Here is a 12,903-nt window from a genome sequence, read left to right on the forward strand (position 1 = left end):
GAGAATGTTGTTAAATACAATACATCATAAAACAAGGATGAGGAACCGAATTGGATTGATCTAGTGGTTAACTTACTAACCCGCTTAAGCAAGTGTTTAAATGGAACCCAATACCACGACAAATTAGTCTTTGGCCTGTCGGACTAAGGAATACCATGAGAAATAAAAAAAATTAAATAAAATAAGGACGAGTCTTTCTGAACCCTGTACTCTGATCTTTGTCCTTCAATTCAAACATTCTTTCAATATATAAAAATTAATAAGAAAACTGTACACAAAAAATGATACCACAATAACGGACATTATAACATGGTTACTATTTATGAATATAGACATTCTTTTGAATTGTTATGTTCACATTTCAGACACTTATTTAGTACGCATATTTTTGTGTTAAACTATATCTTATAAAAGTACTTCTAGTTACATATTTAGACACATTCAAATACAATTTCGTATTAATTTGTCCAATGTTATTTTTAATTAACATGCTTATATATATATATATACCTTGATCTCCTTGAGTAACAAAAATTTAAAATGAGTGTATCCATACATCACTACACTGCCTTTATTTATATTTCTCCCTTCTGCTTGGTATTAGTTTTACAAGTAAAACTTGATTATGTTCGCTATAAGTGACTGCACCATATGGCATATGAAATGAATCCCTCACTTGAATGAGACCTTGGTTCCTCATTTTTGGAATTACCATAGAGCAGATTTTATTCAAGCCAGGTTCACAAGCAATGTTTATCCAAGAGTGGACTATGCTCAATATAACTAGCAAAATACAAGCTTAAAAGAAGGAGAGAAAAAGAAAGAAAGAAAACACACTTTGCAACCTGCACCACTAAAGCAAACTCAAGAAACGTGAAATAATTATCATCTTGCCATATTCACTTATTGTAAATCATGTCAACTGTTTGGGGGGGGGGGGGGGGGGGGGATGAAAAAAACAAAAATTACTGAACAAAGTCAATAGTCAGTAATCACTTATGAAATGTTACATGACAATCAAGATTTCAAGTTTGGAGAACAAATGCACTGTCCATCATTGTACAGCAAATTAAGAATGGATCCTCTCAATTTTTTCCTCTCAATTTTCTTGTAATGTGTGATCTTTTACCATACACTCTTTAAGTAGGACTAAGAGAAAAAATGAGAAAAAACGTTGAATGGTGAAAGATCACACTTTACAAAAAAATTTGAGAGGATCCATTTCCCAGCAACTTCCAATTGGAATTATTTAAATATAAACAAATTCACGAATGAATTTATTCCTCATTCCACTATTGTCTTGGTGGTTTGACCAGAAAAGGGATCATGAAGGGGTGTAATGGATTGGAGTGCAGCTTTTAAATAATGTGACCTAGTGATAATTTAGTATCTGTATACAACTGTTAATTTCTTTAATGACTTTCATCTAAGGTGCCCACAAGGCATTTCTCCAATAAGAATTCGGCATTAACCCAAGCATGGTATTTATCTAACACAAGAATTAAGGATAAAGCTGAAAGTGCTCCTTAACACGCAGAAATTGAGTTTATAGATAACAAACGATCATGCCCAAGGAACCTAAGCTACAACTTGAATCATAGGCATATGCATAAAACCATGTAAGGGTTTCATCAAGTGGACATCCTGATTTTCCAAGTGCTTACACACCTACTTAAAATTAATTTTATTATGGTATATGCAACAGAATTTAACTCTCCCGTATTGCATATGAAATGTAAGGCTTGAAAAACATGGATTATATATAGGAAATGTATCCAGTGAGAAAAGTGAAGGGATCTTATATGAGGAGAGAAAATGTTAGAATTAAAAGTTTTTAAAAGGTCACTTGATCTTAAAAATATCACATGACTTGATGTTTAATTTGTGTTTTTGACCAATGGCAAAAGATTTAATATTCCAGATTGCTTCTTTCGTTTGTGTATGTGTGTGTACATGTGTATAAATGATAATGCAAGAAAATGTCAACATCCTACAAATTCAAGCATAAACTTAAGTTGGATAATCTCAAAAAAGAAAAAGGATACTGAAGAGAGATGTGCAATCTTTTCCCACTGCCTTCATCAACATATCAACACCTGAGTTTTTTTTTTCCCGGTTGGGTGGCAGGAAATGATTTTCATGTTAGCAACTTATGCATGCATAATTTCAACAAAACTAGTAATATAAAAGTGACAAGATTATATTTGAACATGTACAATGAGCACATAGCCATACCTCCAGGGTGAAACTTCATATATGGAGATATATTGTAAACATGTCCTTTTAAAACAGTCCACATTTCACCTTCTGTTTGGTGCTTTCTAACTTCATCCATTGGAATAAGTCTCTTATTTGATTGTCCCTTTAAGCCTGAAATTAAATAGATAAGATTAATACATTATGTAGCCACTTCTTGGAAGATGAAAAGTAAAGAAAAGAACTAACTTTTATGCTTATAGAACCAACCGGCTACAGAAAACCTAAAAGGAATTCCGTATATCAACCAAGGACTACCATAAAGGCACTACCACAACAATGACTTAGAGCATGTTTGGGAATATGCTAAAAAAGACTTATTTTTTGAAAAAAGAAGTATGTTTGCGTAAAAAGTGAAAACAGATTATAACAAAAAACCAATCATTTTAACTAAATTTTGAAGCTAATGATTATAAGCTAAAGCTTTTTTTTTTTTTAATTGTAATGATTTTTGCCAATTTGACCCAAAGTATCCAATGTTAAATAATATAAACAATCTTTTCATACCAATTTTTGTAATTATACCACTAAAAGAAAGAAGCTTTTTTCATATATTTCAAACACAATTGATTATCTTCAACCGCTTTTCTGTTAAAATGTCCAAACATGAATTTATTTTCACATAATTATTTTAAGCATTCCCAAACACACCCTTAATCAGAGGACAAGATGGAAATCAATAAAGTAATGACAATGTTCCAGATATGGTGTATTAATAGATGATCAGAGAAAACAGCACTTCACCGCCAAATTTAGAGTATAGTTGCGAAATTGTAAAATAACATATAACCAATAGCTTTAGTAATGTAACAAAAGAACTTGAAACTACAACTGTATTCAGAAATTTGCAGCAATTTTTGTGCAACTTATTCTGAATTCAGCTACAATAATCAACCATAAGCTTCATGTATTCTTATCATTCAAAGCTACAACTAAGTAGAGTCATGTTTTTAAATAAAAAACTAAGGCAATAGATTAAGTAAGAGAACCTGCAAGGTCAGGATGTGTCCGAGTAAGCTTAAGCCAATCCATTTGACTATATCCTTTTTCAAAAGGAACTTTGGTCCGAGCTGCGGGCTTTGCAACAGGACTCTTCAGTTCTGGAGACCTCTGAATCGAATTCATCCCATCACTCAGAATTGATTTCTTGTTCAATTCATTCGGCTGACGTGAAGTCGCACTGGTTACGGTGAAAGACAAAGAACCAACCTTGTCCTCCTTTATAGAATCCGAATTATTTGCAAAACCATCCTTCCACAAGAAACCACCATCTTGATTACTACTAGTAGTGGGAGAACTTGAGGATTCTTCTTTTATGGAAATATCAGCAATATCCGAAGCAAGCTTCTTTGTTTCAACACCCTCCTGCGAACTAACCTATAAATCCAAGGCATCAAATTAGCAGAATAACACTAGATATACAAATTCTTATCAAATTCTCAATTAACTCAAACTCTTACAAGCTGCAAGTTCAGATTCCCAATCCAGCTAACTATTTTACATGCAAACTCATAAAAATTTACGAGTTAAGCTTTAGAATTCAACTTAAGTAAATTCTCGAGATTGATTAACTTGGAAATGCACATTCCAAACCTAAAGAATAAAAACCAAAAACACAAAAGCCAAAGGAGCATCAAATAGAAGTAGAGAAAATGGATTGATCTCTTAACCTGACAAAATGTGAAATCATCGTCGGTGTCCATATTGGATCGCGCTGCGATTCTGGACAAGAATTTTACTTCACCAGCTGCAATTGATTTCCCTAACAATGAAAAATACCAAAATCGCAATTCCTCGAACCAAGTTTATTCTTAATAATAATAATAATAATAATAATAATATGATAAAAGCTCAATAGTTAGTGAGAATGAGAATAACTCACTTTTTTTTTTTTTTTTGGTCTTAGAATAACTCACTTTGAAGTTTGAATCACGGTTGCGCCTTCGTCTTCCTATCTCTATCTTTGTCTTCGTGTTGGAAAAATTGCAGAGCTCCGCGACTGCTTTTTTAGTAATGGGCCTATAGTGGGCCTTGTTGGACCACTACAAAAATAAAAATTCAGTTTCTCATAGTGGCCCCATAGAAAAACCCACTGTTTTGGAAATCAGACTGAACGAACATTGGCCTTCGGGCCTCTTGTATACCCAAAAAAAGTCAATAAATTTTTTCTTGTAATTTTCAAAAGGCAATGATAACCAAAAAAAAAAAAGGATTTCAACTAATGTGGAGCATATTGTTAAGCGTAGGAGGTTGGTTGAAGAAAATGGCAATTAAGGTGGAAACACTACAAACATAGATCCTTTGTATGATGAAGCATGTGATGATTGAAACTACTTACCATATACCTTCATATGTTTTTATGTGTTGCATTATTAGCTGTTGTTGTTTATATAGTATTTTTAACTCCTTAGTTATTATTTAAATTATTATCTTTTTTCTTTTGAGACACTTTGTGCAGATATTTAATTTGATGCCATGTTCTTTTAATTGTCAAATACTATATTATTTGATCATTGTCCTTTCATTAGTGATATATTATTCTATTAAGTTTTATTATTTAGTTAGTTTGGAGAATAATTAGTATATAAGCTTGCGTTTATTTACAGATACGGGACACTGAAACAAGAACACAAAGATATAAAATTGTATTTAGCAGATAAGACATGGACACTGATATTGTGTTTAAAAAGTATTTTGTGTATATCCTGAAAAGAAAGATATAGAAACACTAATAAAAGATACAATTTATTTTTTATTTTTTTATTATTCTTGTTAAATTTTATAATTATATTTTTTATTATTATATTTTTCTTTCTAAATTTTTTAATGAAAAAAATGAGAATAAATTAAACTTTTTATACTTTGTTCTAGTTTATCACCAAACAAAATACAAAAATATTAATTTTTATCTCTCTGTCTTTTGTGTCTTATTCTTAGTGTTTTGCTTTTGTTGAAAACACTGAGATAACATATAACTGGTAGCAGATCCTCAAAGCTCAAGCAATAGAATTGATGTTAAGAATATTAAGAGTATTGAGAGTATATATGATAAAGTACATGCAGTTAGCTGTAGTCAGTTAGTTTGTTAGAACTAGTCAATTAAGGTATAAGTTAGCAGCAGAGTCAATTAGCTTTCATATAAATATTCACACATTGTACTAATTAGTTAGATTTGTCAATAAAACTTCTCTCATATTTTTTCTCATCTTCTCTTCGTTATCTTAGAGAATTTGATACCTTCACATGGTTCAGAGCTTCTTCAGTTCATGAACAACACTGGACAAAACACAAGAGTTCCAACGAGCTTTCTCAACCAGAACACATTTGCAGCATTTTCAACAATTAAACTCAATGAAAATAATTACAAAATATGGAAGAAACAAGCACTAATATGCATAAAAGTGAACAAGCTTTAGAATCATCTAGATCCAAGGAAGATACCTCCACAGTTCAGCTCAGAAACAGATGGAATCAACATAATTGAAGCTCAAGAGTGAAGATTATACCGATTGGGAAGTGCAAGATCAGTGTCTTGTAGCTTGGCTAATGGTAATGATGGAGTCCAATTTTGTTAATCATGAGATCAAATACGATTACACATACGATATCTGGAATGGATTGAACGAATATTTTGAAGCCAGAGTCAAATCTAGGATTAAACAACTCAAAACACAGCTGAAAGCGCTCTAGAAACAAGGTTCAACAGTAGCAGAATACATGTCAAAGATTAATCAAGTAGCCGATGCGCTCAATGCTCTTGGAGCTTCGCTATCCAAAGATGAATATATTGAAGCTACATTAAGAGGACTTGGTGAAGAATATAATGTGTTTATAACAGTGGCCACTGCAAGAATGGAGCAAATGTCAGAAAGTGAATTTGAATCGCAGTTGCTAATGCAAGAAAAGTTGATTGAAAGGTTCAGGCGAATAGACTAAGGTCCCGTTCAAGCAAATGTTGCTCAAAGTGAAGATGTTCAAGAACGCATGCAAGGCAGAGGCCACAACAACTACATAGGAGGATTTAGAGCTGCAAGAGGCAGAGGCTACTTTATGGATACAGAAAGATCATTATGGTGGCAAGGTAGCAAACCTCAATGCCAACTTTGTAGAAAGATAGGTCATATAGTGGTGCAATGCTTTCATAGGTTCAATCCAGATTTCATGAATCCGCAAGCGCAACCCCTCAATGCAGCACAAGTTGCACAACCACCCTCAATGACATTTCACAATGGTGCAAGATCTCAAAGCTCCCATTAATGACTTCAAGAAATGAAACCTCAGTCTCCCTCAACAGTCAACCCTGTAGCTCTCCTTGCATTGCCCTCAGTAATTCCAAATACAGCCTGGTACCCTGATTCGGGAGCATCGTCCCACATCACCTTTGATCAAAGGAATCTCATCACAGGATCAGATTATGATGGCACAGAGCAAATGCATGGAGATAATGGCCAATGTATGAAAATTGAATGAATTGGAAGCTTATTCATGCATGCATCATTATCTAATAGACCTTTCAAATAGCAAAACCTGTTACATGTGCCAACAATCTCTAAAACCCTAGTGAGTGCAAGCAAATTTGCTTTAGACCATTGTGTGTTCTTTGAGTTCTAGCCTCATTTGTGCATAAAATGTTAGATATCCAAGAAGATTCTCCGTCAAAGATTACTTAAAGATTACCTTTACAAATTTAAAGGGATCCAAATTGATCCAACAATAAAGTCTGTGCCTATTAACTCACCTTGTTACAATGCAAATATTGTTAAAAAAATCCAAAAATACAAATACTAAGTATGAAAGAAACTTATCTAAGCCACTGACATACTTATTCATTGTTGAGCAACAAAGAAAGAGCTATTGTCCACCTAAATACAGCAAGCTTAGCTATTGTCAGCCCAAATCCGGTCACTCCAACCATTCCTTCATCCTCAACCTTAAATGATGAAGCTATTGTCAAAAGATTCTCAAACACAGTTGCAATCAATTCAAATACAACTTGCTTAGATGTTTCTTCATTTTTAGGTGTAAATAAAAAAGCTACTAATACAACTTTGACTTTGAGTCCAAAATTACTTGGGTTTGTAAATAGTCCAATTTTAAATGCACAAGTCAATGGAACTTGTAAAAGAGTCAATGATACAAGCCAATTATGGCATAGAAAGCTAGGACACCCATCTGATAAGGTAGTAACTCTTGTGATGAACCAATGTAATATCCTAAACTCTTATGATCCAACGAATAAAAATAATTTTGATCCTTCATTGTGTAATACTTGCTGCATCACTAAAATTCATCGACTGCTTTATCCTGAATCATACTCAAATTATGCACTTTTAGAACTTGTTTTCTCTGACGTTTGGGGGCTAGCACCCTTGTATAGTAGATCAGGTTACAGACTGCAGGTTTTATATCTGTTTCATCGATGCAAGTACAAGATACACTTATACATATCTCCTCAAAATCAAAGGTTAAGTATTTGAGGCTTTTCAGCAATATAAAGTAGTAGTAAAACTCAAAATTGGACTGAAATGAAAGCCATATAGACCAATAGTAGAGGAGAGTATCTATCATCAGCATTAACACAATTTCTTGCGACAAAATGGATCCAACATAGGCTCACATGCCCTTACACTCACTAGCAAAGTAGCACAGTAGAACGAAAACACAGACACATCACTAAGACTTCTCTTGCACTACTAGCTCAAGCCAATTTGCCTTTCACCTTTTGGGATGAATCAACCCTCACTGCCACCTATCTCATGAATAGACTACCAACCCTAACCCTTAACAACAAAACACCACTTGAAACTCTCACCAATACTAAACCAAATTATAGCCTCGTGAAGCCCTTTGATTGCACTTGTTACCCCCTCCTCAGACTCAGACCTTACAATACTCATAAATTTGACTATAGATCACAAATATCCATCTTCTTGGCTATGCCCCCAACCACAAAGATTACAAATGTCTATTACCAAATGAAAAGCAAATCATCTCCAGAAATATAATTCTTAATGAGTTTGAATTCCCTTACAATGAACTCTTCACCGACTACACAGAACAACCCAACTACTCAGACCAACCTTTATAATCTAACAACTAATGCTTCAGCCTTTACCCAATTACCACCCTTACCCAATCTTTTAACCTCAACTCACCTTTACCCACTACCTCGACCCATTCCAGTCCACATTCCAGCAACAACCATATCCTCAAGCATCTCAGTAAGTATAACAGTAGATACAATAGTAAATTCATCAATTCAAAGCAGTAACCTCCTTCCAATTGCTTCATCAAACACTGACTTAACGTCAACTACAGAAGCAGATCCAATACCCAATACCCAACACCAATCACTCACACACTTCTTACCTTACCACACACTCATCTCATACTGCATTGTATACATTGAATGACACTTCTAATTTAATTAATGATATATCTGAACCATTATCTGGATTACTTTTCTCAATATCTATTAATCATGATTCTATTGTCTCTGCTACTAATCTCTCTACTAGTGTAGTTTTTTCAATTGCAGGTGCTCATGAGCAAGCACGCATTAAGACAGTGCTCTCTGCACCCCCAACAACTACAACAAATCAACATCCCATGCAAACTCGCAGCAAGTCTGGGATTTTCAAACCCAAAACATATATAGCAATACTTCAAGGAGTCGATCTTGATCTCACTCAAAACATACCTCAAACAGTAGACCAAGCATTGAAGAGTGAGCAATGGAGGAAGAGTATGAGGCCCTTAGGAGAAACCAAACATGGCGATTAGTGCCTAAACCACCCCCAACATAGCACCCACCATTGGCAACAAGTGGGTTTTTTGAACTAATAGGCATCCAAATGGCACAATCCAAAAATACAAGGCAAGACTTGTGGTCAAAGAATTTCACCAAAAAGAGGGCATTAACTTCCGGTAGTTAGACCTCCCACTATTCGAGTTATGCTAAGCTTTGCATTGGCAAAGGGATGGGAAATAAGATAGTTCGACTTCAACAACGCCTTTTTGAATGGATACCTCGAATAAACAATATTCATGACCCAACCTAAAGGCTTCACCTCAGCTACCACTCCTCACCATATGTGCAAACTCTAAAGATCACTCTATAAATTAAAGTAAGCGCCCCGAGCATGGTTCAATAAACTAAAACTCACCCTCAACAAGTTTGGTTTTGACAACACCAAATTAGACATACCACTCTTCACAAAGTTCACAACATTTCAACAACTTATGTCCTAGTCTATGTGGACGATATCCTAGTCACAGGGAGCTCTCAATAAGGAATTACAGCATTGATTAGCCAACTAAATTCTGTGTTATCGTTAAAAAAATTGGAAAAAATGAACTACTTCTTAAAAATTGAGGTAGTAATAAACAATGATAATGTGATGATACTTTGCCAAATGAAATACATCAAAGAACTGCTGGCCAAAGCAGGATGTAAGACGCGAAATCAATGCCCATACCTATGAATTCAAGCCTAAAAGTTTCAACTCATGGAAGAGATATATTTCAGAAGCCAGCACTTTACACATTCATTGTCGGGAGTCTTCAAAATACAATAATTACAAGACCAGAAATATTTAAGATGTTTTCTCTTACTTTCTCTCAGATTCTCATCTTCTCTTCTTTATCATAGAGAATCTGATATCTTCACACTCTTATCCTGTTCTAAGAACCAAATGTACGCTCAAAAAACAAATAAAACCAATAATACTCTAACAATTTTGCTAACTACAATTTTTTCTATATGTCACGGTATATACACTAATTTTTTTTATATGAAATAATATTAGTACTATTTTTTGTGTGCATATCTCTTATATATTTTTTTATGATATAAAAGCTAATTTTTATCAAATACTAAAAATAAAACATTATAAAAAATATATACATTCTTCTTAAAATGAATACTTATTAGAATGGGGAGGGAGTTATACACACTTATACACTATGCTACTAATCCTACTATGCATTATACGGCTGGAATATAATGTGCAAAGCATGCTCGTTTTTTCTACAACAGCCTTTGTAGCCATCATTGCAAACATTGAAAAAATCATATTACCAAATTGATTATTATAGTGCTTTATTTTCCAACTCCAGTAGTTGGGGGGGCTATCATCTATTTCATGAAAGTGATGGACTTATTGGGGGAACTGTTAGAAGAACTTAGAAGTCACTTCAATTGAGGGAGATTGATCATAATTGATCTTGACAACAACCCTTTTAATTTGCACATTCCCTTCGTTTTGCGGCTCATGCTCTAGGAATTTCAATCCTTCATAGGAACTTTCCTAAAAGGAAAAGAAAAAGGTCCAATTGAATATGATTTGTTCTTCATTATTTTCATTGGTGGCATCATGGCTTTGGGAAATAGATCGTGTGAAAGTAACATCGCCGAGAATAATGAAATCGCTTTCACTCACACAATAAGCTAAGAGCCACTTAGAATGATATTCACGAACCAATAAGTGACACAAGAATCATATATTGAAACCTGATCGATGTAGGGTCTGAACGAGAAAACTTGAGCACAATCATAATCACACAATATGCATGTACCATAAGGATTTTTAAGCCAGTAATGTAATGTTAGAACGACCAAAATTTTTTAAAATTATTTTATTTAATTTAATATTGATAATTATATATATAATATTTAAAATTATATATTTATTTTAAAAATAATTAATAAATTTAAAAAATATATTTTTCACTAATTTTAACTAATTTTTATTGTTTTTCAAATATTTTTATTTCTAAGCTTATTAGTGATGGTTTGGTTGAGGCTCAATTTTTTTATTATGGATAAGGGTGTGTGCAATTTAACTATATTGACTATGTAAGGTTTATTTTTGGTATGACTATCTGATTATTTTGTATGAAGATTTTTAAAAATTGGTTAATATTAAATTAGATTGTCCGTTTTTTTTTGTTATTTTTTTATTTTAAAGTTCAAACATTATATGGTCTATTTTTGTATTTTTTTTTTCAAAATTTAAAAGATTCAATTTTTACACGCTAAATCAAATAATGTATTTAGTGTCACATTTGAGATTAATATTCTTACCGTCCATAAACACAAAAGACATCATTTTCACTCCAATGTAAAAAATAATTGATTGAAAATTTAAGTCTTATTTTATATATATATATATATATAACAACGACAGCAATCATATTCCATTAGATAGGATCAGCTACATGAAATAAATAACGTTATTATGTCTTATTATATATTATGTTCGTATATATAATCTTTTAGTTTTTTTTTTTTACCTTATACAATATGTCTATTTTTTATCTGCTTTATCTTCCTAACTAAATATTTTGATTTTTTTCTTACGTATTCAAACTACTAAGATAAAATTCTATTATTTTTTTAAAGATAGTTATTATTCTGACCTTTTTTTTCTTATATCTTCATTCTTTATTTTATTCATATATATTTATTTACTTATCCATCTAAATATCCTCATTTGTATTACGGATAAATTTATTATCTTACACTACTGTTCAGGCAAGACATAACTTTTAACTTATTTTTTCGCTTCTCATTTAATCTATTTAGATAAATGTCCATTATTTTAGCATTTTGGGAGATATTTATTCTGCTATAGGAATCTATACTTACTGAGATTTTGACTTGGAACAAGAACCTATTCCTTTGTTGGTGCTCTTTTTCTTTCTTGGGTCATCAGTAATCACTAGCTATTTCGTACTGTGATATTCCCAACTACTGTTCTTAATTTTTTTTTTCTTTTTCTTCCTTTTCTTTCCGATAATTACTACCCTTGTTTAGTAGAAGCTAATTGAGTATCATATCCCTCTTTTCCGATATAGAATTTTGGGGTTAGAACTTAAGAATATGTATGCAACACAAAGATGAAATTCGTTACGTTTATGATGAAAACAAAATTAAAAATTATTCCTCTCTTGGTTCCAATGGGCAGATTTGTGCAAGATTAAGATTACGTAATGCACTGAAAAATTACTAATAATAATAGAACATGATGGTAACATATACCTATATCCTATACGGATCGGATAAGGCATATATATCTGATAATATAATGCTTTTTCGTAGATTATAACTGATTTCTCATGGGGTTTTCATTTGCAATTTGAAATACCTACCTCATCTTCAACATTCCAATAATCACATTAACAAGTAGCTCAAAAATAGGAACAAAAATTATTATTATATACAATTAAATTTCAATAAAGACAGGTATATATATAAACCAAGATCACTCTTTACAAGCTACAGAGTTCTGTCAATTTCCGTAATCGAATAAAAGAGGACATGATGATATGCTATTATGCTACCATTGAAATATATGATTGAAGTTGGTTAATTAACACATATATTAAGTCTGTTTCCCGATGTTATAATAATAATAATAATAATAATAATAATAATAATAATAATTGCTCTAGAAAGTTAGAAAATATTAGTGTTTTTTAGACTGAACTTTATGTTATTTAGAGGGGTTTAATCTTTATTTAAAAATGTGTTTTTTGCTGTGTTTTTTGTGAGATAAATTGTTTAAAAGCTTTTTATATGGTGCGTGGAAAGAAGTTTGATAATATTATTCTGAGAAAAGATCTTGTCAAAAAAATTTAAGAGAT

General features: G+C 32.4%; 1 protein-coding gene across 3 annotated transcripts; it reads right to left on the minus strand.

Annotated features, from left to right (window-relative positions):
- Nucleotides 1-945: 945 nt before the first annotated feature.
- LOC130967571 (cytochrome b5 domain-containing protein RLF) lies at nt 946-4,191 on the minus strand. 3 transcript variants are annotated; one of them, XM_057892493.1, is made up of 6 exons: nt 4,173-4,191; nt 3,927-4,018; nt 3,246-3,633; nt 2,236-2,370; nt 2,046-2,096; nt 946-1,489 (listed from the first exon to the last, which is right to left on the minus strand). In XM_057892493.1, exons 2-6 carry the CDS (start codon nt 3,957-3,959, stop codon nt 1,413-1,415), a joined length of 684 nt encoding a protein of 227 aa, XP_057748476.1. In that variant the 5' UTR covers nt 3,960-4,018; nt 4,173-4,191; the 3' UTR covers nt 946-1,412. The 3 variants fall into 3 exon arrangements, with proteins under 3 accessions (XP_057748476.1, XP_057748475.1, XP_057748474.1); XM_057892492.1 differs by lacking the exon at nt 4,173-4,191 and adding an exon at nt 4,139-4,169; XM_057892491.1 differs by lacking the exon at nt 4,173-4,191 and having other exon boundaries at nt 3,927-4,166.
- Nucleotides 4,192-12,903: the final 8,712 nt, after the last annotated feature.

This window comes from Arachis stenosperma, chromosome 3 (assembly GCF_014773155.1).
Source record: "Arachis stenosperma cultivar V10309 chromosome 3, arast.V10309.gnm1.PFL2, whole genome shotgun sequence".
Taxonomy (NCBI): Eukaryota; Viridiplantae; Streptophyta; class Magnoliopsida; order Fabales; family Fabaceae; genus Arachis; species Arachis stenosperma.

Excerpts from the sequence above, each read along its gene's own strand:
- LOC130967571 (XM_057892493.1), bottom strand. The coding sequence starts at position 3,959 with ATGGACACCGACGATGATTTCACATTTTGTCAG. Across the intron at positions 2,371-3,245 it reads GACACATCCTGACCTTGCAG|GCTTAAAGGGACAATCAAAT; the intron begins GTTCTCTTACTT and ends ATTTAATTTCAG. Across the intron at positions 2,097-2,235 it reads TATGAAGTTTCACCCTGGAG|GTGTTGATATGTTGATGAAG; the intron begins GTATGGCTATGT and ends AAAAAAACTCAG.